The sequence below is a fragment of the Arachis hypogaea genome, chromosome 1, assembly GCF_003086295.3.
Source record: "Arachis hypogaea cultivar Tifrunner chromosome 1, arahy.Tifrunner.gnm2.J5K5, whole genome shotgun sequence".
Lineage (NCBI taxonomy): Eukaryota > Viridiplantae > Streptophyta > Magnoliopsida > Fabales > Fabaceae > Arachis > Arachis hypogaea.
Genome location: NC_092036.1, coordinates 99,215,704 through 99,242,510, shown reverse-complemented (window position 1 = coordinate 99,242,510; position 26,807 = coordinate 99,215,704). Strand labels below are relative to the sequence as shown.

At 37.8% G+C, this 26,807-nt stretch overlaps 1 protein-coding gene across 6 annotated transcripts; it reads left to right on the top strand.

Moving 5' to 3' along the window:
- The first annotated feature begins 11,523 nt into the window (after positions 1 to 11,523).
- LOC112702146 (dnaJ homolog subfamily C GRV2-like) lies at positions 11,524 to 18,111 on the top strand. Of its 6 annotated transcripts, none has more exons than XM_072201734.1 (10): positions 11,524 to 11,725; positions 12,045 to 12,292; positions 12,724 to 12,825; positions 12,901 to 12,963; positions 13,193 to 14,524; positions 14,627 to 14,978; positions 15,368 to 15,450; positions 15,815 to 16,194; positions 16,312 to 16,727; positions 17,229 to 18,111. In XM_072201734.1, the coding sequence occupies exons 3-5, from the start codon at positions 12,787 to 12,789 to the stop codon at positions 13,568 to 13,570; spliced, it is 480 nt and encodes a 159-aa protein (XP_072057835.1). In that variant the 5' UTR covers positions 11,524 to 11,725; positions 12,045 to 12,292; positions 12,724 to 12,786; the 3' UTR covers positions 13,571 to 14,524; positions 14,627 to 14,978; positions 15,368 to 15,450; positions 15,815 to 16,194; positions 16,312 to 16,727; positions 17,229 to 18,111. The 6 variants fall into 6 exon arrangements, 5 of the variants coding, with proteins under 5 accessions (XP_072057835.1, XP_072057877.1, XP_072057803.1 ...); XR_011865067.1 differs by having other exon boundaries at positions 11,550 to 11,725; positions 12,901 to 12,967; XM_072201702.1 differs by having other exon boundaries at positions 11,550 to 11,725; positions 12,045 to 12,213.
- Positions 18,112 to 26,807: the final 8,696 nt, after the last annotated feature.

The window sequence follows — 26,807 nt, the reverse complement described above, 5'->3', positions numbered from 1 at the left end:
TTCTAGCAATTTGGGAAGTGTTGCTTAGTCATTTGCTCCTTTGAGGATATGGCTAGTGTGAGGTTCCTCTCCTTTTTCTTGTGGTTGCTTCCTTCTCTTTTTTTTATTTTTTGGCTGTTTTTTCTTTGAGCTTCTGGTCTTGCTTGTGTTAATTTATCATTGGCTTTCTTTCTTCAGTTGTTTCTTTTATTTCCTTTGGCTTTTTGGTTGCTTCTTCATTTTTCACCAGGATCTTTCCACTCTTGTTGTATTGCTTTCACTCCTTTTTGGATTAGAAATGGTGTCACTAGGTAGTGAGCTTGATGGTCTTTCAATGGATCTGTTTGGAGAGTTGACCATTTGACTTTCCATATTCTTCATGGAGGCTTCCTGGTTCCTTATTGTCATCTCTTGGTGCTTCATCATTTTTTCCATTAGGAGCTCAGTTTGGTAATTCTGTGAGAATCTTGTGAGATTGGTTGCTTTTGGGTGTGATGGTTGAGGGAAAGTATTTTGGTTGGAGACTTGGTTGTTGGATGGATGATGGTTAAGGTTGGGGTAAGTATTTTGTGGTTTTCTATATGTGTTTTGGTTAGAGGCTTGGTTGTTGTGGTTTGTGTTTTTTCAATTGTTTTGAGTAGAGTTTCTTTGCCATGGCTGCTGAGTTTGATTGTGATTGTCTCCCATCTAAGGTTGGATGGTTCTTCCAAGAGGGGTTGTAAGTATCACCATAGACTTCATTTGGTCCAAAATTTGGTTGTGCATATACTGGACTTGCTCTTGCTGTTGCTCCTCTTGAATTTCTTCATTTTGCCCCAAGTGGTTAATGGTTGGCTTGTGTTGACTGCTGCAACTTGGAGATTGTCAATCCTCTTGGCCATTTGCTCAAATTGTTGTTGAATTTGCTGCTGCATCATTTTGTTTTGAGCTAGGATCGAATCCACTCCTTCCAACTCCATTACTCCTCTCCTTTGTGATGGTTGGCGTTGTTTTTGATGAGCAAAGAAATACTGGTTGTTAGCCACCATGTCAATGAGATTTTGGGCTTCCTCTGCAGTTTTCATGAGTTGCAAAGAGCCTCCAGCTGAGTGATCCAATGCTTCCTGGGATTTCAATGTTAAGCCTTCATAGAAATTCTGCAACTTATCCCACTCAGTGAACATTTTAGGAGGACATTTCCTGATTAGAGCCTTGTATCTCTCCCATGCCTCATAGATGGGTTCAGCCTCCATTTGTGTGAATGTTTGTACTTCAGTTTTCAGCCTAATAATCCTTTGAGGTGGATAAAATTTGGCAAGGAACTTGTTACCAAATCATCCAATTGTTGATGCTGTCTCTTGGAAAGGACTCCAACCATTGAGTGGCTTTGTCTCTGAGAGAGAATGGAAAGAGCAGTAGCTTGTATCTGTCAGGATGCACTCCATTAGTTTTGACTATGTCACAAATCCTTAGGAAAGTAGACAAGTGTTGGTTGGGGTCTTCAAGTGGTCCTCCTCCATAAGAGCAATTATTTTAAACTAAAGTGATGAGTTGTGGCTTTAGTTCAAAATTGTTTGCATTGACATTTGGAGTTAATATGTTGCTTCCACAATGTCTAGGATTTGCAAAAGTATAGGAAGCCAAAACTCTCCTCTGTGGTGGATTGTTGTTGTTATCGGCTGCTCCTGCTGGTGGATTTTGTGGATTGGTTGAATGTTCCACCATGTCTTGAAACTCATCTTCTGACTCTTCTTCTCCAACAATGCCTTTCCCTCTTTCAGCTCTTCTTAATCTCCTGAGAGTTCGTTCGTCTTGTTCATGAGAGGTGGGTATGGCTCTTCTTGTACCTGACATACAAGCAAAACACAAGAAACACACAAAACCAGTGACACTTCAATCTATTGCTAGAATGAAGTTTTAGTTAGCTTAAGCAAAAATTCAAACAGTTAGTGGGTTAATAAAAAAATAAAGAACCAGAAAAGAAAAAGTGCTTGATCTAGATCGCCACTTCACTTAATCATTGTCAATCCATTTCAATTCCCGGCAACGGCGCCAAAAACTTGATGTGTGGAAAACGATCCAACACGAAACTCACCGGCAAGTGTACCGGGTCGCATCAAGTAATAATAACTCACATGAGTGAGGTCGATCCCACAGGGATTGAAGGATTGAGCAATTTTAGTTTAGTGGTTGATTTAGTCAAGCGAATCAAGTATTGGTTGAGTGGTTTATAATTGACAGAAGCTAAATTGCTTGAAATGTAAAGGGAGAGGGAAGAATTGCAGTAAACTAAAGAGCAAAGAAAGTAAAGAAGCTGAATCTTAAAGTGCAAGTAATATAAAGTGCAGAAACTTAAATTGCAAGAAATATAAATGGCTGAAGCTTAAAGTGCAAGAAATGTAAATTGCTTGAATTGTAAAAGGGATTGGGAATTGGGATTGCAGAAATTAAACAAGAATAAGTAAATTGTATTAAACATAAAAGAGAAGATTGAATTGCAGTGAAGTGGATCTTAAGCAGAAGAGTAAAAATGCTTTGAATGCTTAAAACAGAAAATGAGCAATGCTTAATTTGCAGCAATTTAAAAGAGGTTGGAGATCTCAGGAGTGGAAGAGACTAGATAACAAGTCTAGATCTCAAATCCTTCCTTGATCCAACAAGAACAATTGCAAAGGAAATAAAGGAAAGTAAATTGCAGAAAGAGTAGAAGAAGAAGCAATGAAAAGAAATTGAAATTCAATTATGCAGAAAATTAAAGAAGAGATCTCAAGGTGAGATTGAAACAAAAGTTCTTCAATTCTTCACCCAAGATCCAAAGCAAGAAAATTAAAGAGTGCTCAAGCAAGAACAAGGAAGAAGAGAGATCAATTCTCCTTCCCAATTCTCTAAGAAATTCAAAAGTAAAAGCTCAAAATGAAAGCTAAAAGGAAAAATTCAAAGTAAAGTCTAGAGGTCCTAATTACATCAAACTAGCTCCTATTTATACACTTTCTATTCTTGGATTTTGGAATTTGGATGGGCTTTTGATTTGGTGAAGATTTGAATTTAATTGGATTTTTGATTGATTTTTCAGCCCATGAAGAATTTGCTTCCAGGGGGATGCTCAGCTCAAGTGGGGAGCTGAGCATTGATGCTTAGTGTGAGGTCCCTTTGTAGCGTGCAATTGTTGGGGGAAGCATCAGGGGAATGCTCAGCTCACTTTGTGAGCTGAGTATTGGTGCCTTGGTGCAAAATTATTGCGCGCCTTGTGCCCCTGGACCATGTCAAGATGCGCGCTCCACTTCCCTAGCCCGTGTCAAGATGCTTGTGTGATGCACCATGGGTAGCGCTCAGCTCTCCAAGTGAGCTGAGCATTGAGGCATCCAAGGGAAGGTCCTTGGTTCGAAACTTGAGGGAAGCATGCGCTAAAGCTTTTCTCTTGGTGAAGGAAGTGGCGCCTTGCTCCTTGCTTCCTCTAGGTGCTTGGTTCGAACCTTGGAGGATGCATTTGGCCATTTTTGGCTCATTTTCCCTTGTGAGTAGCGCTCCCCCAACCCCCTTTGGTCATGGGTTCAATCCTTGGAGCAAGCATTGGCAACTTATTTTCTTTGATTTATTTCTTGTGAGAGCCCGATAATGCTCACTTGGTGAGCTGAGCATTGTTTTTCCTTTCCTTGTTTCTTGGCTTCATATTGTGCTCAGCTCACAAAGTGAGCAGAGCATTGTGCCTTGGTCCCTTGAGGGAAAATGTAGCGCTCCCTTGGTGAGCATAGTGCTCTTGGAGAGAGCTTCATGGTTTTCCTTCATTGTTGTGCCACACTTCTTCCTTCCTTGGCCACACTTTTTCTTCCTTGGGCCACGCTTCTTAGGCCACGCTTTCTTCTTTTCTTCTTTTCTTCACCTACAATTAATCAAAACAACCAATCAAAGTATCACCAAATTCACAAGGTTTATAAATCATTAAAAATCAATTAAATTTAGCCTAAACCTCATGATTTAGCATCAATTAGATGGTGGTTGTTTGATTCAAAGAAGTCATGCATTTCCATTCCAAATTACTTACTTAGAATGCAAGAAAGTGCATAAAACCTAATGAAAACAAAGAAAAAGACTAGTGAAACTAGGCTAAGATGACTTGTCATCACAACACCAAACTTAAAACTTGCTTGTCCCCAAGCAAGCATCAAACGCAAGAGAAGATAGAGTGAAATAGATAAGTATATATGTTCTTATTAAGCAGATAGTTGAATTTGGTCTATGGGGTTTTATGCAGATCAAAAGTAGCCCATTTATTACTTGCTGTTAAAACAAACAATGTTTCCTTAAGGGTTCACCAAGGTTGCTGCTATAATTCCTCACTTTTTGCTCATTTCCCTTGTTAGTTTTTTTCTTTTTTTCTTTTGCATAAAGAGCTTATTATTTATTGAAGGCTTGGTGGCAAATGTTGCAGTGGCCTTTGGCTTAATTTTACTCAACATTTCTTCACCACAGACACATGGCTCACCTTTTTCTTCCTAGGATCATTGATGCCCAGCATCTCTTTGGATCACTAAATGTTGTGTAGCTAGGTTGCTCTTTATTGTGGACTTTCTGTAACAAGTCATTTTGTAGCATTTATTCTATGAGCTATCAATTAAATCAAACATATATACCACCACTAACTTTTATTCTAACTTTTGCAACATTGAACAATCACCTTTCTAAACAAAACATCTCTCTTTTATTTAGTCAGCAAGGAAAAACAAAACAAAGTATACAAGCTGATGAATGATGACACTTATTATGCAGATAGTTTATTCTTAACTAACTATTAATGCAAACAAAAGAAATAGTAGAACATAAAGCAATTGGAGGCATGTCATGTTTCAGACATGCATCTTCTTTATTTAAGTAAAAATAAGAAAAGAAACTTCATCACCTCTATTTGTCAGGCATTTCCATTCTTTTGGATTTGCTGGATTCTCCCTTCTTCTTCTTCCTCTTCTATCCATAATCTTGAGCTTCTTCACGAGGACATCTTCTTTCCCAAACAGGATCTGCGAGACCTGAAAGCCCAACTTCTTCTAATCTTTGGAATGCTACCTGGGTATTAAGCCGAGACTTTGCTGCCTGGCGGTCTCTAAGTTCTTGGCATTGCTCAAATGATTTGATTTGTGGATTTAGTGCTGGCATGCAGCGGGTTAAGTACTCCAACCTTGCTTGCACATCCTCATTACACTCTGATTGTTGCACATGTCTAGCCTCTCCAATAGTGTGATGAATGTTCTTCCACTGATACAAGTTGTGAGTATACTCCCCATACTTGGCTTGGGTCAGGAACATCTTATCATATGACTCTTGAAGTCCTGTTGTTAGTTCCCTTTGTCCCTCAAGAATCTTGGCTTGAAATTCTTGTTGTTGGGCCATTGATTGTTGCTGCCAGCTTTCCAATCTTTCCTCCATTCTGTGCTGCCAAGCTTCATTTTGCTCCCTGTCTTTCAAGTATTGCTCCCAGTGCTCTAGATATTGCTCTTGGTACCTTGTCATGGGGGTAAGTTATTTTTTTTATGAATTAATACTCAAAATCGACCCTGAAAGATACATCGATCTCCATATTAGTCCCCAGAAGATAAAGTTAATCAAAAGAGTCCCCGAAAGTGACACGAGTTAATCACGTTCGTCCTTCCGTCAATTTGCTTGATGACATGGCTAACGTCTGCTCACGTGGCACGTTAACTGCCATGCTGGCAGAGAAGGAATACGGCGCCGTTTTGAGTGAATGTCCAGATAGACATGATACGGCGTCGTTTTGTGGAGAAAGTGGATTCAAAACATTGCAGAGTGGATTCACCCTCTTCCATAACGAGTATCTCCATGTCTAGCTCCAAATTGTTTCGTCTCCCTCAAGCCATGCCCTAACCCCTTCACCTTGCATTCGAACATCGCCATCCACGTTTGTCGTCGTTGGTTAACGATCAAAGCCGAGTAGCTGTTGGTACTGAGAAGAGCGGTCGTCAGCTGTTAGCAACATTGATTGTGGAAGAAGCAAGCGTGACGGTTAGAGGTAAGCATTAAAGTTTTTTCCTTTTTTTTGAAGTCAGTTTGTAGCCTGATGTCTTAGAGGTGGCGTTCTGTATATCTCTGTCTGATTAGGGGTAGGGGTTTGTGTGACTATTGTTTAAGTGTCAGAATGCATTTCATTGAATGCCGTTGTGATGATATTGTGTTATGGGTGTTTCATGTTAATGAGAGTTAGTTTTCGTTGTTGCATGTTTGTTTTGGGGTTAGGGTTTGTTATGTTATGATTGAGAATAGGCAGTTGCAATCTGTGTGGGCTAAGGAGGTTTTCTTGTTTCTGCTTGTAGATGGAAGGTCCTCCGATGACCTTTGTGTTTCACCATGGGGGACTGTTTAAGAAGAATGCGGAAGGAGATATAGTATACGAACCCGATAATACAGAGGTGTTGATGGGGGTTGAAGGAGACACGCTTGACGTCTTCTTTGTAAGGGGTTATTACAGGGAGTTTGGGTTACATTGAAGCTGGAAATTGTTGGTGGAAACATCCTGGAGTTCCTCTTTCATCAGGGTTGAGAAGCTTACTCACAGACGGAGACTTGGTTGCCATGTGCAAGGATTGCAGGAGAAACCACAATCTGATCAATATCTACCTGGAGCATTGTATCTCTCAGCCTTTTATAGTAGACCAGATTGAGGAGGAAGTAATGAATGTGGAAGCAGAAAGGTTGAAACAGGGAAAGTGTAGCTCCCAAGCTATGAAGAAACCCACAACAATTGATCCTCATTCCCAAAAGCAAACCTCTCACCCCAACAGAACAACCTCACAGCCCAAGTCACAGCCCAATCCAACAATGAAGCCCATATCTGAGCCCAATCAACCAAAAGGTGAAGCCCATGTCTCAGCCCAATAAAGCAGCCCACCAGCCCAAGAAGACAACATCTTAGCCCAAGAAGACATCTGCTCAGCCCATGAAGCCTGTTCCTCAGGCCAAGAAGACCAGTTATCAGGCCAAATCAGTCCCACCTCAATTAAATTCGTCATCAGAGACAGGCAATAACTCACAAGGGGCAAAGGACAAACAAAATAGCAGTGGCTGCAGAGTCACAAGATCTGGAAGACAAGTGAAGGAAGCTCCCCTCCAGGAGGATGACACTGACTCTCATGACTCTTATGAGAGTACTGAAGATGAATTGTATAGGCCTCCAAAAGTTGTAGGAGACAACCTCTATAGCAGTGAGAGTGATAGTGACTCTGGGAAGGAAAAAAGAAGTGGAAAAAGGGACAGCAGGTCTAAAGTCAGAGAAAAGCAGAAGCCCCCTAAGAAAAGACTAGCTGATAAAGAGATAGACACTGATGATTCCAACTATGAGGGGTCTGAAGATGAAGAAAGTTATGAGTCTGTTATGTTAATTCCATTAGGGTTAGTTGTTTCATAAATTATTTTGCAAATGTTAGGGTTTCTAATGTGTTAAACTTTTTGTTACCAGATTTAGATGACAGTGATGCTGCCTCAGATGCTGACTCCTGGCATTTAGAGGATTCTGATAAGGTGTTGGAGTCTGATGAAGAATCACCAGCTGTGTACCCTCAGTTCAATGACAAAACAAAGTTTGGAGAGTTGAAATTCGAGGTCAGTATGGTATTTAAGTCCAAGTCTGAATTCATGCAAGCAACTAGGGATTATACAATCCATGGGGTAGAAATATTATGTTTTCAAAAAATGACAAAGTTAGAGTTAGGGCTGTCTGTAAGTCTGAAGATTGTCCCTGGGTAGTTTACTGTGCATGTAATAAGCAAGATGGTTCTTGGCAAATTAAGACACTAGTAGATAGTCACACTTGTCCACGATGGAGGAAAAACAGAGCTGCAACCCAAACCTGGACTCTGAGTAAACTAGTACCTAAGCTTAGAAAACACCCAACCATGAAGCATCGAGAGGTTTATGACTGGTTTGTTAGAAAGTGCAATGTCTATCTCAATAGCACATGCATTACAAGAGCTTTGAAAGCCGCTAGGAAAATAGTCGAGGGTGATGAGATAGCTCAATATGGGTTGGTGTGGGACTATGCCAATGAGTTGCTGACTAGTAACCCCGGCTCCACAGTTCAAGTGTCTGTTATCCCCATGCCTGAGAGTCCTCCCCTGTTTGATCGCTTTTATGTTTGCCTTGATGCCTGCAAGAGGGGTTTTAAGGCTGGTTGCAGACCCTTAATTGGTCTTGATGGAGCGTTTCTGAAAACACTACATGGGGGTCAGATTTTAACAGCTTGTGGGCAGGATGCTAACAATCACATACTTGTGATTGCTTATGCCATAGTCAGTGTTGAGAATAAGGACAATTGGAAGTGGTTCCTTGAGTTACTACACAATGACCTGGGAGACTACAGGGAGAACAAATGGTGCTTCATTTCGGACATGCAGAAGGTTAGCACTTTATTGATTTACGATAAGACAATAATGGGACTATTTTGATTTAATGAAGTAACATTGAGGGATGTATTTGATTTAATAAAGTTATTGTAGGGACGAATTTGACATGTTATCTTGTCGTGTCTGTTTTAACTTGCAGGGGTTAATACCAGCTGTTCAGGAAGTATTTCCCAGGGTACACCATCGATTCTGCGTCTGGCATTTATGGCGCAATTTCTCAAAATAGTGGTCCAGTACTGAACTGAAAGATATGGTTTGGGAATGTGCTCGGTCTAGGACAACAGTTGAATTCAACAGAAACATGAACAGAGTGAAGCTAATTAATCAAAAAGCATGGGAATATCTCGACAAATGGCCAAAAGATGCATGGACAAAGGCCCACTTCAGTGAACTGCCAAAGGTGGATAACATATGCAACAATGCCTGCGAGTCTTTCAACGCAAAAATCAAGCATGATAGGGGCAAGTCGATTCTGACATTAGCTGAGGAAGTAAGAAGAATCATCATGAAGAGTATTGTTGACAATCGGAAGAAGCTAGAGAATTATCAAGGGATTCTCCCCCCTGTTCAGCAGAGCAGACTTGAAGCCATGACAGCGTTGTCTAGCCACTGGGCTCCTCAATGGTCTGGTGATGAAAAAGAAGAACTGTATGAAGTTCATGGCTGGCCAACCAATATGGTGGTTGACCTGGGAAAGCATACATGCAGCTGTCGTTTTTGGCAACTAATAGGTAAAAAATTCAACATTAAGTTACTGTAATTTACTTTTATGCACGATCTTCAAATAATGATTGGTTTGTCTATGTAAGGGATGCCGTGTATGCATGCAATCTCAGCTATACAGGATAAGAAGGACAAACGTGCTGAAGACTATTGTCACGACTGGTTGAAGATGGAAGCGTACAGGAAGACTTATTGCTTCAATGTGAATCCAGTGAAAGGTCAGGATCTGTGGGAAAAAACTCCACACCCAGCTCCCGTCCCACCACCATTTAAGGCAAAGCCTGGAAGACCAACGAAGAAAAGGAGAAGAGACAAAGAGGAACAACCCACTGGGTCAAAAACAAAGATGAAGAGGAAGTATAACCCTATCATATGCATGTATTGCAGTGAGATAGGACACAACCAGCGAAGCTGTGCAAAGAAGAAAGCTACCGAAGCTGAGGAGCATGCTAGGCAGCTGCAGCTACAACTAGCTCTGGTTGCCCCTGCTGCAGAAGGGGCTGCCCCTGAAGCAACCACTGTCCCAGCTGAACCTAATCCAGCGCCATCACTAACACAGACTCCAACAGTAATTGATATTAGCCAGTGTGACAGTATACCACCAACCCAAGAAACACAACAGGTAATCTGCCATATGTGATTCATTTTAAACATTTGTTATTTCATAAATCTCATTTCTTTAATAAGCTAAATCTAAATCTAGATGTACCATTAATTTCTATAGGAACAACTCACTGCTAGGCCATCAAAGTTAAAGGTCATTAAAGGGAAAGCCAGACTTCAGTCGTCTCCTAAACCTATTGAAGCCGCACCAGTCGTTGTCTCTGCTGAGACAATCAAGGGGACTAGTTCAGCCACTACTAAAAAACTAGCCGACTTTATGACCTTCGTTCCTACTCCCACCTTCAAGCCCCCAAGAAAGACTGATAAATGACTTTGATTAGTGTTGAAATGTATTGTGGTTGAATTTGTTTTTTGTGTGAGGATACTTTATGTTTTTTTGCAAAAGGCAATTGAAGTTACATTATCTACATTTTGATTATCTATGTCACTGAAAGTTGTACTATGCCCTTTTATTTTGGTCTAGGATACTTTTTAGGTTATGTATCCTCATGTAAAAGCTTATGACTTTGATGTGGTCTGTTTCCTATGTTAAACCTTTTGGTCCTTAAGAAAATGTGACATCTAGCCTTCTATGGCAACTCAATATTTAATAGTACTTTGACTACTCAATGTTTAACACTACTTTCACTACTGATTTTGTCCATTCCTTAGTACATGTTACTTTAATAGTCATCCGAATTGGTTTGGAACCTTTGAATTGGATTGTGTTGTCTTCATATAAAAAAACCAAATGCAACATCTATTCTCATTCAATGGATTCATCTCATTACACCATGAAGTGTTTGGAATTTGCTTTACTTGGAACGAGACAACAAACTACAAACAATCACATTAAGCACAACTACCACAAATAGGAAAACTATTAACATTTTCAATGCTTTTGCTTCAGCTTCCAAGCTGCCTAGTCTCCATGCCACCTTCAACCTCCATTCATCACAGTCACTATCAACCTGCAGCTCAGCCCCATAATCTTTCTTCGTTCCACCTTGGCCCACCCCTTCATATTCATCATCCTCAACCCACTTAAAGTAGTTGCAGTGACTGCCCTTCTGAAAATTCAGAAATCAGAAAATAAAAAATTAAACAAAATCCCAACACACAAAACAACATCAAAAACCCTTAAAGTCTTACACAACACTCACCTGGTACCTTGGACATGCACGGAATAGTCTATCTGGGTTCTCCGTTGTCCCAGATTTTCTTATTGCAGCCTTCAACCCACAGAAACATGATTCCTCATGGGGTTTCCTCCTGCTTCGCATTGAGGCGCTGGAACCATTACTACCGTTCGAGAACAACGACACACCACCACGACGGCCTCCATTTCCTGCCTCCATCGTCGCCCCAAACCACCAATTTGAACACGAACCCAAGCATATGGCCATCTGATTGATGAAGGCGACCTATTTATCGTGGAATTTAGGATTAGGTTTCAAACACTTAGGGACTTATTTGAACTGTTTTGTCAAACTTACCTCGTCAGCAATAGGTCATGACACGTGGGCCTCTTCCACGTTGGAAGCTAACCACACACATCAGCAACTGTTAGCCAGGTCACCAACGGAGTTAACGGAAGGACGAACGTGATTAACTCGTGTCACTTTCGGGGACTCTTTTGATTAACTTTATCTTCCGGGGACTAATATGGAGATCGAGGTATCCTTCAGGGACGATTTTGAGTATTAACTCTTTTTTTATATTTATACTTTGAATTTAATTTTAGTATTTTGATATTTTCACAAAAATAAATATTATCTAAATATTGTTATATTTTTTTAAATTATATACTAAGTATTATTTTTTTTTATATAATTATTTTTCTAACAGGCTAATGTTGACGTGTGTCAACAAGCTGAAACTTTGACAAGAAGGATTGAAGATTTGCACCCTGGTTTTTTATTTGCATTACATGGTGCATTTGTGGAAGACGGAGCTTATGATATGCCCTAGTGGCTTATCTAAAGCTTTCCAAGCTGCCTCTGCGTGCACTAATTCAGCTATTATCTCACTTGGTATGATGATGTTCTTTTAGCATAAACAACTATTCTCCTAGATATTGGCATCTTAATTCATGTTACCATTTGATATTGAAATAATGCGATGGTTTATGTATCGTCTTGTCTCGCAAATTAACATCAGCAGTTATAATAGAGTAATTTTTGTTGCAGACAAAAACTGCAAAATCCACTGTTGGGTTGTCCTAGTTGCGGACATCTTAATTATAACATCATTAATCTTCCTTCCACATTTGAATTATTTATTGCTTGTAGTGAGTTTCTTTTGCTTTGTTTTTTTTTTTTTTTTAACCTTAAGCTTATAAATGTAATGCAGCAAAAGAGGCAGTTGGAGTAGAAGATACCCCCTTGGGTGGTTGGTCTGTAAGGTTGCATTCTGCTGCCCAGGGAACTCTGAATGTTCCAGGATTGAGCTTAGGAGTTGGTCCAAAAGGAGGACTTGGTGAACATGGTGATGCGTATCTTGACAGTTCATTCTTACAAAGGTGTCACTCGTGGAAAGGCGTCCTGAGAATTATGAAATAAGTGACGCATTTGTTAAGACAACTAGTAATATAGAAAAATGTGTGTAAATGCTTTGGGAAATCTATCACCGTCTAACATAAGAATGTATGCATTGAGTTGCACAACTAGTTTTTGGAATTTAGTTCTGATATATCTAGAACAACACACACATTATCAGCTTTTTATAATTTGAAGTACATGCAGATTTGTTGACCACCTATTTTGGGTATTGTTAAGGGCCTATATATTTAAGTTGTCATGTACCAAGCAGCATCATTCTTTGTTTATCCAGGGCAAAATAGAATTTAAGGAAGAATGGAAGTTTTATAAAACTTCAATTAATGTGCAATTTTGTGTATTCAATAGTTTTATGTAGTCTTTATGCATATCTGACTGAATTGCTTTATCAGTACATTTCTATCTCCATGTAAGATGATTTTTACTTGGAGAGCTTATATCATATATTGAGAATTTTCACTATATTTGTGCAGGCTGTTACTGTTTGTCCTTTGTCTTCAGTAAGCTCCCTTGTTCGGTTTGCTGAAGAGCCCCTGATGTTTGCAGTTGAATTCAGTGATGGATGCCCTATCCATGTATGCAATGTTATGCTACTGCAATTATGAAATTTTATGCTCTGGAATTTCTCATTTGTATGGTACTAATTGTAGGTTTATGCAAGCACATCTCGCAATAGCTTACTTGCAGCTGTTCGTGATGCAATTCAAACTGAAGTAGGTAGATGTAACTCATCTTGGTTAAGAATTTCCTACTATGGCATGTATAGATGGAAGTAAAGTATGGCAGTTCATTTGCTAGTTTAATTGCTTGGAATCTTGATATCAATTTTAAATATTTTACCATACTGAGGCAAATGGTTATATGGTATATTTTTATTTTCCAAAATAAAGAAATCCTGCATTGTCTAAGTGCATCTTTGAGTTTTGGTGATGTTTTGTGCAGGGTCAATGTGCCATACTTGTATTGCCAAGGCTGACAATGCCTGGTCATTGGATTGATCCTCCCTGTGGAAGTGTTTATTTGCAATATGGTCAGCAAAAGTCAGTTGCTGATGCTGAAAGTGCTTCAATGCATTTGAAACATTTAACAGCAGCTGCCAAGGATGCTGTTGCTGAAGGTGGTTCCATTCCTGGATCAACAGCTAAACTATGGCGAAGAATAAGGGAGTTCAATGCATGTATACCTTTTAGTGATGTGCCTTCAACCGTTGAAGTGCCAGAGGTTACCTTGGCCTTGATTACTATGCTTCCTGCAGCCCCAAATCTTCCTCCAGAATCTCCTCCTTTGCCACCCCATCACCAAACGCTTCTGCAACTGTGATGGGTTTTATTGCTTCTTTACATCCACTACTTGCATCAAGAAGTGCCGCATCACACGTGATGTCTTTTCCAGCAGCAGTTGGAAGGATAATGGGTTTACTTAGAAATGGTTCAGAGGGTGTTGCATCTGAGGCTGCCGGGCTTGTTGCAGCACTCATTGGTGGTGGGCCTGGTGATGCTAATGTGATGGATTCTAAAGGAGAGTGGCACGCAACAATTATGCATACAAAGTCAGTATTGTTTGCTAATCAGAGTTATGTCATTATTCTTGTCAACAGATTGAAGCCTATGTCAGTATCACCTTTGCTGTCAATGGCTGTGGTTGAAGTGCTCGAGGCTATGATTTGTGATCCACATGGGGAAACTACTCAACATAATGTTTTTGTTGAGTTGTTGTGCGAAGTTGCTGGTTAAAGTGTCGTTTGTTTGCACTATTTGGTCATCTTGCCGAAAGTGTTAGAGAGACAGTAGCTGTTATTATGCGATCAATTGCTGAAGAAGATGCTATTGTTGTGGAGTCCGTGCGAGAGGCTTCTGTGCACGATGGTGCTTTGTTGAGGCATTTATTGCACGCTTTTTTCCTTCCTGCTGGTGAACGCCGTGAAGTTAGTCGACAACTTGTTGCTCTTTGGGCGGATTCCTATCAACCCGCTTTGGAGCTATTGCCTTGAATTCTGCCTCCCGGACTTGTTGCTTATTTGCATACACGCTCTGATGGAGTTCAACGTGAAGAATCAAATCAAGAGGAGTCATCAACCGGGAGAAGAAAAAGACGCTTACTTCAGCAGAGGAAATGTCGCATTGGGAGAGGACTACAAGTGCAAGGGCAATGGCAATTGTATATGAGCAGCACTACAAGACTGTTGGTCCTTTTTCAGGCACAGCTCACATTACTGTTCTCCTGGATAGGACAGATGACAGATCTCTGAGACACAGACCTCTTTTTCTTTTGAAGGTCTTTGTAAATTTAATCTACTTATTCTTTCTTGTTTTCTCTTTCCTTTTGGTGATTTCACTTTACAAGCTCTACTCAAAGTTAAATTCAACTCAATTTCAGGCTTTGATGAAGGATTTAGCTAATGTAGAGGCTTATGTTCTAGTTGGAGCCTGTGTATTAGCTGTCAATCTTCTTACAGTGGTCCATGAAACTTTGGAGAGGACAGCTATTCCTTTGATTGCAGCTACGGCTTTTATGGAGCCACTCAAGGAATGGATGTATATTGACAAAGAAGGTGCTCAAATTGGACCTGTGGAAAAAAGATGCTATTAGAAGGTTATGGTCCAAGAAGGCTATTGATTGGACAACAAGGTGTTGGGCCTCTGGGATGCTAGATTGGAAGAAATTGCGTGATATTCGTGAGCTTCGCTGGGCACTTGCCCTTAGAGTTCTTGTCCTTACCCCATCTCAGGTAGGGTCATCATCTTTGGTGGAAGATATTCATACAAACATCAATTGTTCTGTAAATATTTTCTCTATCTCGAATTCTTTATTATTTCTTGTCTGATATGTGGCATGAATTGGCCTTTTTTTTTTCGCTATTAATCTTTCATGGCCTGAAACCTTATTATTCTTGATGACTTGAATTTATTTATTTATTTATAATGAGAAAAGCAACATATGTTTAGGTGCCACTATCTTCAATCTCCTATAATAACTTATTTACCAATTACAATTCTATATTTAATTTGCTTACATTTGCAAAAATTTACCCAACTATTTTCTTTGCCGCAATTTATTCTTTTAGCCTCAAGTTTCTGTGCCTGTTATATTCTTCTGAAAATTGGCATGTTCATTTAGATGATGCTGGAGAAATTGTTACTCCAACTCCTGGAGTAAAACGAATCTTGTCAAGTCCATGTTGCCTTCCTCACATTGCACAGGTACTTCAAAGGTTTTTCCTTATTATTTGGCCATGTATGAAAATATGTTTGTTCTGATATACTACTACTTTAATAAACTTTTTTTTTCAAAGATTATAGGAATTGTCCCCTTGCTTGTTAACTTTATCATATTTAGTTCAAGTTGTTTACTATGTGATAGTATGGTTTCAGTTGATTTTTAATATTTTCTATCCTTCCAATAATTTACCACTCTCTCGGCTGCGCTGCTATTCGCTTATATGGTCTCGTCTTCGCAGCTCTCAGGCTTTGCTTATAATATTTAAATCTAGTTTTTATTTTTCTTTTCATTGTTTTCCCTCTTTTGTTGTGTGTGTGTTGGGGGTGGGTTGCTTTATGAATTCAGGCCATTCTCTCTGGGGAACCAAGTATTGTTGAGGCAGCTGCTGCATTGTTGAAGGCTATTCCCAAGGCCATGATACGTCTATACAGCACTAGTGCATTTTATTTTGCACTGGCCTATCCAGGATCTAATCTACTTTCAATTGACCAACTCTTTGCCGTCACCCATGTCCACCAAGGATTTCATGGTGGCGAAGAAGCTGCGGTTTCAGCTTCATTGCCTCGGCAAAACGTAGTGTTCTTGGTGGGCTTCTTCCTGAATCTTTGTTGTATGTATTGAAGTGCAGTGGTCCAGCAGCATTTGCTGCTGCAATGGTATCATATTCTGACACTCCTGAGATAATATGGACTCATAAAATGAGGGCAGAAAATTTAATACGTCAGGTATTGCAAATTAAGGCCTGATGTGTATGGTTTTATAGAATACAAGTGTACTTCCCAAACTACCTTTCCGGTATTGTTCATGCGGTTCGATTTATCCCTGTTCAATGTATTTATCAGGTTTTGCAACACCTTGGTGATTTTCCACAGAAATTGTCACAGTATTGCCATGTTTTGTATGACTATGCCCCAATGCCTCCAGTTACATACCCTGAACTTAGAGATGAAATGTGGTGTCATCATTATTACCAGAGGAATCTGTGCGATGAAATCCGCATTCCAAATTGGCCTATGGTTGAGCAGCTTGCAAGATCCTTGAAATATCCTTGGATGATGTATCTAGTGATGATGTAAATAAAAAGCACTCTTCGGAGGTATCAGATGAAACATCTAGCTAATCAAAGCAAATTGAAAATATCGACGAGGAAAAGCTAAAGCGACGATATCAAAAACTTGCTATGAAATATCATCCTGTCAAAAACCCTGAAGGAAGGGAGAAGTTTCTTGCTATGCAGAAGGCTTATGAACGCCTCCAGGTAAACATAGTTTGCATGTTACAAGCTTATTTGGATTCATATATCAATAGAAGTTACTATGATAGCGTGATATTCAGCACAACTATCCTCATGTTGAAGTTAACTGTATGGACAAACTCTTGTTATTTTGAAGTCTTCAAATGCCATGGGGACATGTTTTGTTGTCTTAACTTCTTAATTTTTGATATGCAAGTATATCATGCAAACAAGTCCATGTACTTTCTTTAGTGTGAGAAATGGTGTGATAGCCCCATGTCACCCAGATTGGGAGAGTTTTGTAGATGCATAAACTGTTTTGTTCTTTTCTCCTTTTGCAAGCCAGCTATAGACAGGCTTAGTTATATGCATGCACGGATTTGGGGTGGCAAAATCATGATGTATGTTAAAATTTCTTTTTGCTCCTTGGGGTAATTTATGTGATATAATATCATTTGCATGCAACAGTAGGTTTTTATATTCTAATTCACTGAAAATATTTACCTTTTGTGAACTGTATCTTAGGCTACCATGCAAGGATTGCAAGGTCCTCAGCCTTGGAGATTGCTTCTTTTGCTGAAGGGGACAAAGCATTTTATACAGAAGATATAGAGACATATTGGAGCTATTCAAATATGCTGGCTATCCCATGTTGTTAAGTGCTGTTACTGTGGACAAGGATGATAAGAATTTTCTTTCTTTCAGATGGAGCACCTCTCCTTGTTGCAGCATCAGAGCTTGTTTGCCTGGCGTAAAATTCCATTCTAGCTCATGCTGCTTGTTGACTTTTATTGTGGCCAGATGTGCATCTTCATTGAATGGAGAAGAGCTGGCGAGAGATGGAGGAGTGCAACTTCTTGCAACTCTTCTTTCCCGTTGCATGTATGTTGTTCATCCATCTACTCCTGGAAATGAACCACAAACATCATGCGAACATTTTCAGTTCTTAGTTAATTTGAGGCTGCCGGATCTGAGATACTCGAGTTTTCTGGGCTAGTTCCAGACATTGTGCACGGCACTGAGTTTGAGCTTCTACCAGGAGCTGTTGATGCTGCTTTACAGTCTATTGCCAATGTTTCTGTTTCATCTGAGTTGCAGGATGCTTTATTGAGGGCTGGTGTTTTTATGGTATGTCAATTATTTTTTGGGATAAAATGCTTGGTATTTCTCTCTCAACTATAGGTATGCAGGAGGATGTCCCATGTGAGTTTAGGGCTTAGTTAGCAAACTTGGTGTTTATATGTGCCTGTGTCGCCAAATAGCTTAAGTATTTATTTAGTAAGATGAGCTTTACCATTACATGAAAATTTACTGTGTATGAAAGTAACTCTGTAAACAGCTATCTACTAAGCTCTCTAAATTTTGCAAAGGCTTAATTTTCAAAGCTTACTATATATTACTTATGAAACTGATTGATCTCAACATCTGATTAGGTTCAAAACCCGTTTTACTAAGTTCATCCATACATGACAAAGATGTTTCATGTGTGCGCTCTTGGTGGAGCAGATAATACCAACAGTACTTATGCACTAGAGTGGTTAAATTTTTTTTTGAGAAATGCCTGGCATATTATTTGGCAGCTATTTTAGAACGATCTGTCCACTTCTATATTGGTGGAGCTAAAAAGGGAATGATGTATGTTAAGTCTAGCTATAATTCGATGATAATTTATGGTGGTATCATACTGTCTCCCTTTCTTATCATTTTTATGTTTAAAGTGTTGTGTCTAGTTGGGAATTGTCTAGCTATTCTATGTTGTAGTATTATTATAATTTTTGTGGGTTTTGAGCAGATCATTTGATAGGAGATACCTCTTTAAACCTAGCCTTTCCTTGTCTTTATCATTGCCAATTCAATCCTGGGTTCGTCTTTCTCTTGGGACTTCCATTTCTTTCGTAACCTTAAGGGAATCCTTTCAACTTTTGGCTCTCTTAGGTATCCTTGATGATTTTTCTGTCTTCTAACCACTGACAATAGGATATTGTCTCTTGATTCCTCTGGTAGTTTTAGCGGTAAATCTCACTTTCAATTTTTAAAAAGAATTACAGATTGAAGAAAAAATTGTGAGTAAAATGATCATGATAGTATTTCATTAAGCAGCAGCAGCAATTGCCATAGGAAATAGTTGACAACAGGAAATTTTATGCAATAAACTGAAATCAAAGATGCATCCAATCCTGAAATTCCAAAGGATACCAAATGACAAGAACTTTTCAGAGACAGGCTTTGAGAAACCATGTACATATACGCTACGATGCGCAACACAATACATTAAGTAAAATTTGCATTCCAGATAGAAAATTAGATAATAACTATATACCTTAATGACAGATATCAAACCGGTCTTAAATTGTAAAACACCTAGTCCCTCACTGATAGGTTCCAAATTTTGGGACAATGAGTATGCATGCTTACATACTGCAAATAGAATAAGATTCCATTACAACAATTGTTAGGAACCTTAAGAGCTTCAATAACCGAATTAAAGCATATATTGGTACTCCCACGCCACTATCTTATTTCAAATAACATATACATTTTCAAATTAGCACAAAATTAAGGGTTTGTTTGGGTGAGCTTTTAAGAAAAGATCTTTTTTCGAGTTATCTTTCTTTAAAAGATCTTATAGAGAAGTAAAAGTAATTTTATGTTTGGATATCTCATGTAAAAAGGTCTTTTTATCTATCAATTATGTTTGGGTATAACAATATAAAAGTACTTTTTTGTTTATTTATTACATGAAAAACATCTTTTTTTAAGGAAAAAAGATCTTTTAAAAAAAGATGTAAATTACAGCTTTTCAAAAAAAGATCTTTTTTTTTTATTTTACTAGTGCTTTTACTTTTACAACTAGAAATTTGCCTTAAAAAATAAAAAAAGATTTTTTTTATTGAAAAAATATCTTTTTTTAACAAAATAATGGCGCCCAAACATGCACTAAGCCAAGTTCGAATTAGCAACAAAGAACTCAATATTAACATCAATTTTATTTTATTTAGTAATTCTTTAATACTTCTTGTCTATATGGTTGATAACATGTTGAACATACAACAAAGACAATACACACAATTTTATAATAACTTCTATATCTAATGTTAGCCAAAGTAAGTGAATAAATTAATCGGTGCTATTTTTTTAATAAATTATGTATAATTTAAAACTCCTTTTAATCGTCTTCATTATTATCAACTTCTCTCAAAAATTTTCATAATTCTTCTTATTTTATCTTTCTAGCAAGAATCAGTATCACGATTAAAAAATTCCGGTGTCAAAATTAAAAAACTTTTTCGGTACTATTTTTTTAATAAATTTTGCACAACTTAAAAGTTCTTTTCCTTTGATTTCACACTCCTAATAAGAACAAAAAAGAAAAAAAATAAAAAAATGTTGCACTAACCACTACGAGGAGAAAGAGGAGAAAAAAAAATAAGAAAAAAATACGGCAATAACAACAACAATAAAAGAACGATAATGAGGATAAAACACACAAAGAAAAAAAAAAGAACACAAAGAAGAAAAATTGTGTGATTCATGCACAGGATGTGTGAATGATTTTTATTAGGTTTGTGCCAACTTAATAGGACTTGGTTGACAAAAATATTTAAATATATTACGAGACCAAAAATATATATATAATAAATTATTATTTCTATTTATAAAAATTTAAAATATTAACAAATATATCCATTGATAAAAGAAATTAATTTTATACTCATAAAAGATAAAAAGTTATTATTTTTATTTATAAAATTTTAAAATATTAATAAAACTATACATAAATAAAATTAATACTTATGTATTTTTGTGACATCAAAACTATTTTTATGGGTAAAAAACTAAATATGAATAATTTTTCATTATATTAAAGTTTTATAGTTAGAAATTAGGATAGATTTCTCAATAAATATATATATATATATATATATATATATATATATATATATATATATATATAATGTTATGAGTAGAGTCTATCTTTTTAGGTTTGGTTCGGTACGATAAAATTTTAATTTTTTAAAATAGTTTATTAAAATTAATTTTTAAAATTAATATTTTAAATTGATTTGATAAATAAAATTAAAATTAGTTGTTAATAAGCATAAACTACAAAAATTATGTTTGAAGAAGTTATCTTTAGTATTTAAAATAATTTTAATAGATATAAATATAATAAATATAAAATTTATTGATATAGAATTGTATTAAATTTTTAATTTTCAAAAAAATATTTTTATAAATATTTTCAAAAACAACCTTAACTTCTCAAAACTAGAAGTATATGTATATGATTAGCACCATTTTATTCAAAATACTTTTTTTAATTGAATTTTATTGAAAAACAAAACGAAAATTAACCAATATCAATAAAAAATAAAAATTTAGTTGCTTTTGAATTAAAATATTACTATTCACATTGTGAAGTCTTATGCCTAATTTTTTTTTGTAAAATTAATAATTAAATATTATTAAATAATTTGATATATTTAATTAAATTATTATTTAATATTTTTAAATTATCACCTTCAAACACGATAACTCACCAATTCACATATTAAAATAAGAATAAATTATTATTTCTACTCACAAAAATTAAAAATGCTGATATATCTATTTATAAAAGAAAAAAATTACTATTTGTACTTATAAAAAATAGATTTCTACAGTCAAAATTATTCAAACCCTATATAATTAAATAAGAGTAAAGGACAATTTTATCCCTGACCTTTGTTACCGCAGACATTTTCGTCCCCGAGGATTAAGAAATACTTAAATGTCCCTGACCCCGTTAAAAAGTAGACATTTTGACCCCTCCGTTTGAGTGTCTCCGTTTAAGGTTGACGGAAAACAGTGACGTGGCCCCGTGGCGCTGACCTGGCCTTAACGGACTGCCACGTCGGATGTGGTTTTAAAAAGAGGACAACGTAGTCCCCGGACTAAAAAACGCTGCCGTTTCTCAGTCATCCCCAACCTATGAAATCCTGGAGCCCTAATGCTTCGAATGCATTCTGAGGGTGATGTGGGAGAAGGAAGAAAGGGAGCAGTCCGACCATGACATCTGAATGTGTGTCCTCAAGCTCGAGAAGAGGCCCAGTTCCGACCGCCAAAGATGGAAATGAGTGCGTGTCACCAAAGTGCTTCTGTGGAGAGAACGCAATCTTGTTCATGTCGAGGACGACCAAAAATCCGAAGAGATTGTTTCTGGGATGTCCCTTTTATAAGGTATGCAACGAAAATCTGTGTAACTCCGTTTATGGTAGGGTTTATCCTTAATTCTTGATTTTCTGAACTTTGAGGATTGATTTTGTGTAGGTTAGACAACCATGGTGCAAGTATTTTCTGTGGCTAGACGAGCACATAGCTGGTCTTGGTGTTGGTGTTACAAGGTACTTGGGGCATGAGCAAATTTTGCATGGTGAAGAGCATTATTGGAACAAAGACATGGAAAAGAGGATAAGGTTGCTGGAGAAGAGGATAGAAGGGTTAGAGGTTAAGAAAAATCCAATTGGGTGGAGCATATGTGTGATGTTTGTATTGCTGATATTTGCATTATTTAGTTATAAGAAATGATGTAAGACCGGCCAAATGGTGAAAATGAAATGTATTAATCATTTGTGTATTTGACATATGTTTGGGTCATTTTTGTGATTATGTATGTATGAAAAGAAAGTTGGGAAAGTAGCAGAAAATCAAACTTTCAACCATTAACATGTACATAAAGTTGGCAAAGTTACAAGAGATCAAACTTTCAACCATGAACATCAAAATAAAAGGAAAGTAGTATGTCTTTCTACCATTAACATCTTGTAACTTCACAAGTATTGTTTGAACCAAAATAAAAACCCAAACCAAAAAAAGGAAACAGTATCTAGAATTTCTGGTTATCGTTTACATTGGGTCATAGCTAAACCAAAAAAAAGCATAATATCGTCAGCCGTCAGTCATGTTGATTCCTTAGAAATTTGTTTAGTTGGTGTTATTGTTTTGGGGTCTTCCTGAGCTGGTGCTACTTGCGGTGTGCTAGATTGTCCTTGAGTCAGTGGTGCCGGTGGCCTGAAGATCTTCTGCTTTGGTCTGATTTTGAATGTTTAGGGCGAGAAGTGTTGTTAACCATTGATGAGCGGATAATTTATATGCTTTTTGGCATTGTTTTTAGTATGTTTTTAGTATATTTTAGTTAGTTTTTATTATATTTTCATTAGTTTTTAGTTAAAATTCACTTTTCTGGGCTTTACTATGAGTTTGTATGTTTTTCTGTGATTTCAGGTATTTTCTGGCTGAAATTGAGGGACCTGAGCAAAAATCTTATTTAGAGGCTGAAAAGGACTGCAGATGCTGTTGGATTCTGACCTCCCTGCACTCGAAGTGGATTTTCTGGAGCTACAGAGACCCAATTGGCGTGCTCTCAATTGCGTTGGAAAGTAGACATCATGGGCTTTCCAGTAATGTATAATAGTCCATACTTTTCTCGAGATTTGATGGCCCAAACTGGCGTTGCAAATCAGCTTCAAAATTCCCGGCGTTTAACGCCGGAACTGGCACAAAAATTGGAGTTAAACGCCCAAACTGGCATAAAAGCTGGCGTTTAACTCTAGAAAAAGTCTCTACACATGAAAGCTTCAATGCTCAGCCCAAGCACACACCAAGTGGACCCCGGAAGTGGATTTTTACGTCATTTACTCATTTCTGTACACCCTAGGTTACTAGTTCACTATTAATAGGATCTTTTGACATTGTATCTGGACCTCATGACACTTTACACGTTTCTTATTGTATCTTCTACAGCATGAGTCTCTAAACCCCATGGTTGGGGGTGAGGAGCTCTGCTGTGTCTTGATGGATTAATGCAATTACTACTGTTTTTCATTCAATCACGCTTGCTTCTATTCTAAGATATCACTTGTTCCTAAACCTGATGAATGTGATGATCTGTGACACTCATCATCATTCTCACCTATGAACGTGTGCCTGACAACCACCTCCGTTCTACCTTAGATTGAGTAGATATCTCTTGGATTCCTTAATCAGAATCTTCGTGGTATAAGCTAGAATTGATGGCGGCATTCAAGAGAATCCGGAAGGTCTAAACCTTGTCTGTGGTATTCTGAGTAGGATTCAAGGATTGAATGACTGTGACGAGCTTCAAACTCCTGAAGGCTGGGCGTTAGTGACAGACGCAAAAGAATCACTGGATTCTATTCCAACCTGATTGAGAATCGACAGATGATTAGTTGTGCTGTGACAGAGCGCATTGAACATTTTCACTGAGAGGATGGGAGGTAGCCATTGACAATGGTGAAACCCTACATACAGCTTGCCATGGAAGGAGCCTTGCGTGCATGAAGAAGAAGACAGTAGGAAAGCAGAGATTCAGAAGATAGAGCATCTCCAAAACCTCAACATGTTCTCCATTACTGCAAAACAAGTACATGTTTCATGTTCTTTTACTTTTCACAATTAAACCTGATAATTTTTGATATCCTGACTAAGAGTTACAAGATAACCATAGCTTGCTTCAAGCCGATAATCTCCATGGGATCGACCCTTACTCACGTAAGGTATTACTTGGACGACCCAGTACACTTGCTGGTTAGTTGTGCGGAATTACAAAAGTGTGATTGCAATTTCGTGCACCAAGTTTTTGGTGCCGTTGCGGGGGATTGTTCGAGTTTGGAAAACTGACGATTTATCTTGTTGCTTAGATTAGGACTGTTTTATTTTTGTTGGTTTAGAGTCTTTTATTTGAGTTTAGTTTCATATTTTAAGTTTGGTGTCAATTGCATGCTTTTGTTTTCTTTTATTTTTCGAATTTGCATATCCTTAGTCCTTTCTTGATCCTTAAAAATTCTAAGTTTGGTGTCTTCTTTGTGTTTTCCTTTAGGTTTTCGAAAATTTGTGTCTGATTTTCTAAAAATTTTAAGTTTGGTGTCATTTTGTTGTTTTTCTCTTTCCTCATTTCAAAAAATCAAATCTTTAGTTTTCGAAAATTTATTTTATTTTCCTTTTGTTTTATTTTATTTTTTTCGGTCAGCTAAAAATAATAATAATAATAATAAATATTTACTTTACTTGTGAATCCATATCATATTCCCTTTCTCCATCATGGACCTAAGTGGAATTGAACAGTCCAGAAGGACTCTGGGGTCATATGCTAACCCCATTACAGCTGCATATGGGAGTAGCATCTGTATACCTCCCATTAAAGCAAGCATCTTTGAGCTAAATCCTCAACTCATTATCATGATGCAGCAAAATTGCCAGTATTCCGGTCTTCCACAGGAAGAACCTACTGAATTTCTGGCACAATTCTTACAAATTGCTGACACAGTATGTGATAAAGAGGTAGATCAAGATGTCTACAGATTATTACTGTTTCCATTTGCTATAAAAAATCAAGCTAAGAGGTGGTTGAATAACCAACCCATAGCAAGCATAAAAACATGGAGACAGTTATCAGACAAATTCCTGAATCAATTTTACCCTCCAAAAAGGATGACACAGCTAAGGCTGGACATCCAAGGCTTTAAACAAGAGGATAATGAATCCATTTATAATGCCTGGGAGAGGTATAGAGGTATGCTAAGAAAATGCCCCTCTGAAATGTTTTCAGAGTGGGTACAGTTAGACATCTTCTACTATGGGCTTACAGAAAAAGCTCAGATGTCTCTAGACCACTCAGCTGGTGGATCTATACATATGAGGAAGATGATTGAAGAGGCTCAAGAGCTTATAGATACTGTTGCTAGAAATCAACATTTGTACTCTAGCAATGAGTCCTTTACAAAAGAAGAAGTTATGGCAGTAGCCACTGATCCTAATCCTCAAGAACAGATGGTTGAGCTTAATCAGCAATTACACCTGATGACAAAACAGTTAGCAGAATTTAAAGAGATGCTCCAAGAAACTAAAATTGCTAACAAGAACATAGAATCACAGTTGAATCAGGCAAAACAGCAGTTATCTAAACAGATAACAGAAGAATGCCAAGCAGTTCAACTGAGGAGTGGGAAGACATTGAATAACACTGCTCAAAATAGCAAAAAGCCAATAAAGGAACAATTGACAGAGGATAACCAAACCACTGTCCAAAATCCCTCTGAGGACAATAAGAGCCCAGAGAGGAATACTCTTGGCGTTCAAACGCCAGAAAGGGGGGAAAAGCTGGCGTTAAACGCCCATTCCCTGCCCAGTTCTGGCGTTCAAACGCCAGAAAAGGGGAAAAAGTTGGCGTTAAACGCCCAATCCTCACCCAATCCTGGCGTTCAAACGCCAATGAGGGATCAGACACCTGAGAGTGCTGATAGTAATCCCTCTAAAAAGGCTTCTCCAACCACCTCTGTAAGGAATAAACCTGCAGCAACTAAGGTTGAAGAATATAAAGCCAAGATGCCTTATCCTCAGAAACTCCGCCAAGCGGAACAGGATAAGCAATTTGCCCGCTTTGCAGACTATCTAAGGACTCTTGAAATAAAGATTCCGTTTGCAGAGGCACTTGAGCAAATACCTTCTTATGCTAAGTTCATGAAAGAGATCTTAAGTCATAAGAAGGATTGGAGAGAAACTGAAAAAGTGTTTCTCACTGAAGAATGCAGTGCAGTCATTTTGAAAAGCTTACTAGAAAAACTTCAAGATCCAGGAAGCTTTATGATACCATGCACATTAGAAGGTTCTTGCACCAAGACAGCCCTGTGTGACCTTGGAGCAAGTATCAATCTAATATCTGCATCCACTATCAGAAAGCTTGGGTTGACTGAAGAAGTCAAACCAACCCGGATATGTCTCCAACTTGTTGATGGCTCCATTAAATATCCATCAGGCATAATTGAGGACATGATTGTCAAGGTTGGGCCATTCGCCTTTCCAACTGATTTTGTAGTGCTGGAAATGGAGGAGCACAAGAGTGCAACTCTCATTCTAGGAACCTAGCAACTGGACGAACTCTTATTGATGTACAAAAAGGGGAAGTAACCCTGAGAGTCAATGAGGATGAGTTCAAGTTGAATGCTGTAAAAGCTATGCAGCATCCAGACACACCAGATGACTGCATGAGCACAGACATTATTGACTCTTTGGTAGAAGAGATCAATATGACTGAAAGTCTAGAAT

Bases quoted from the DNA above. Each gene is read 5' to 3' on its own strand.
- LOC112702146 (XM_072201776.1), top strand. From the start codon at position 12,787: ATGTTTGCAGTTGAATTCAGTGATGGATGCCCTATCCAT. The intron at 12,826-12,900 runs GTATGCAATGTT...TACTAATTGTAG, and splicing joins GTGATGGATGCCCTATCCAT to GTTTATGCAAGCACATCTCG. The intron at 12,964-13,192 runs GTAGGTAGATGT...TGTTTTGTGCAG, and splicing joins GTGATGCAATTCAAACTGAA to GGTCAATGTGCCATACTTGT.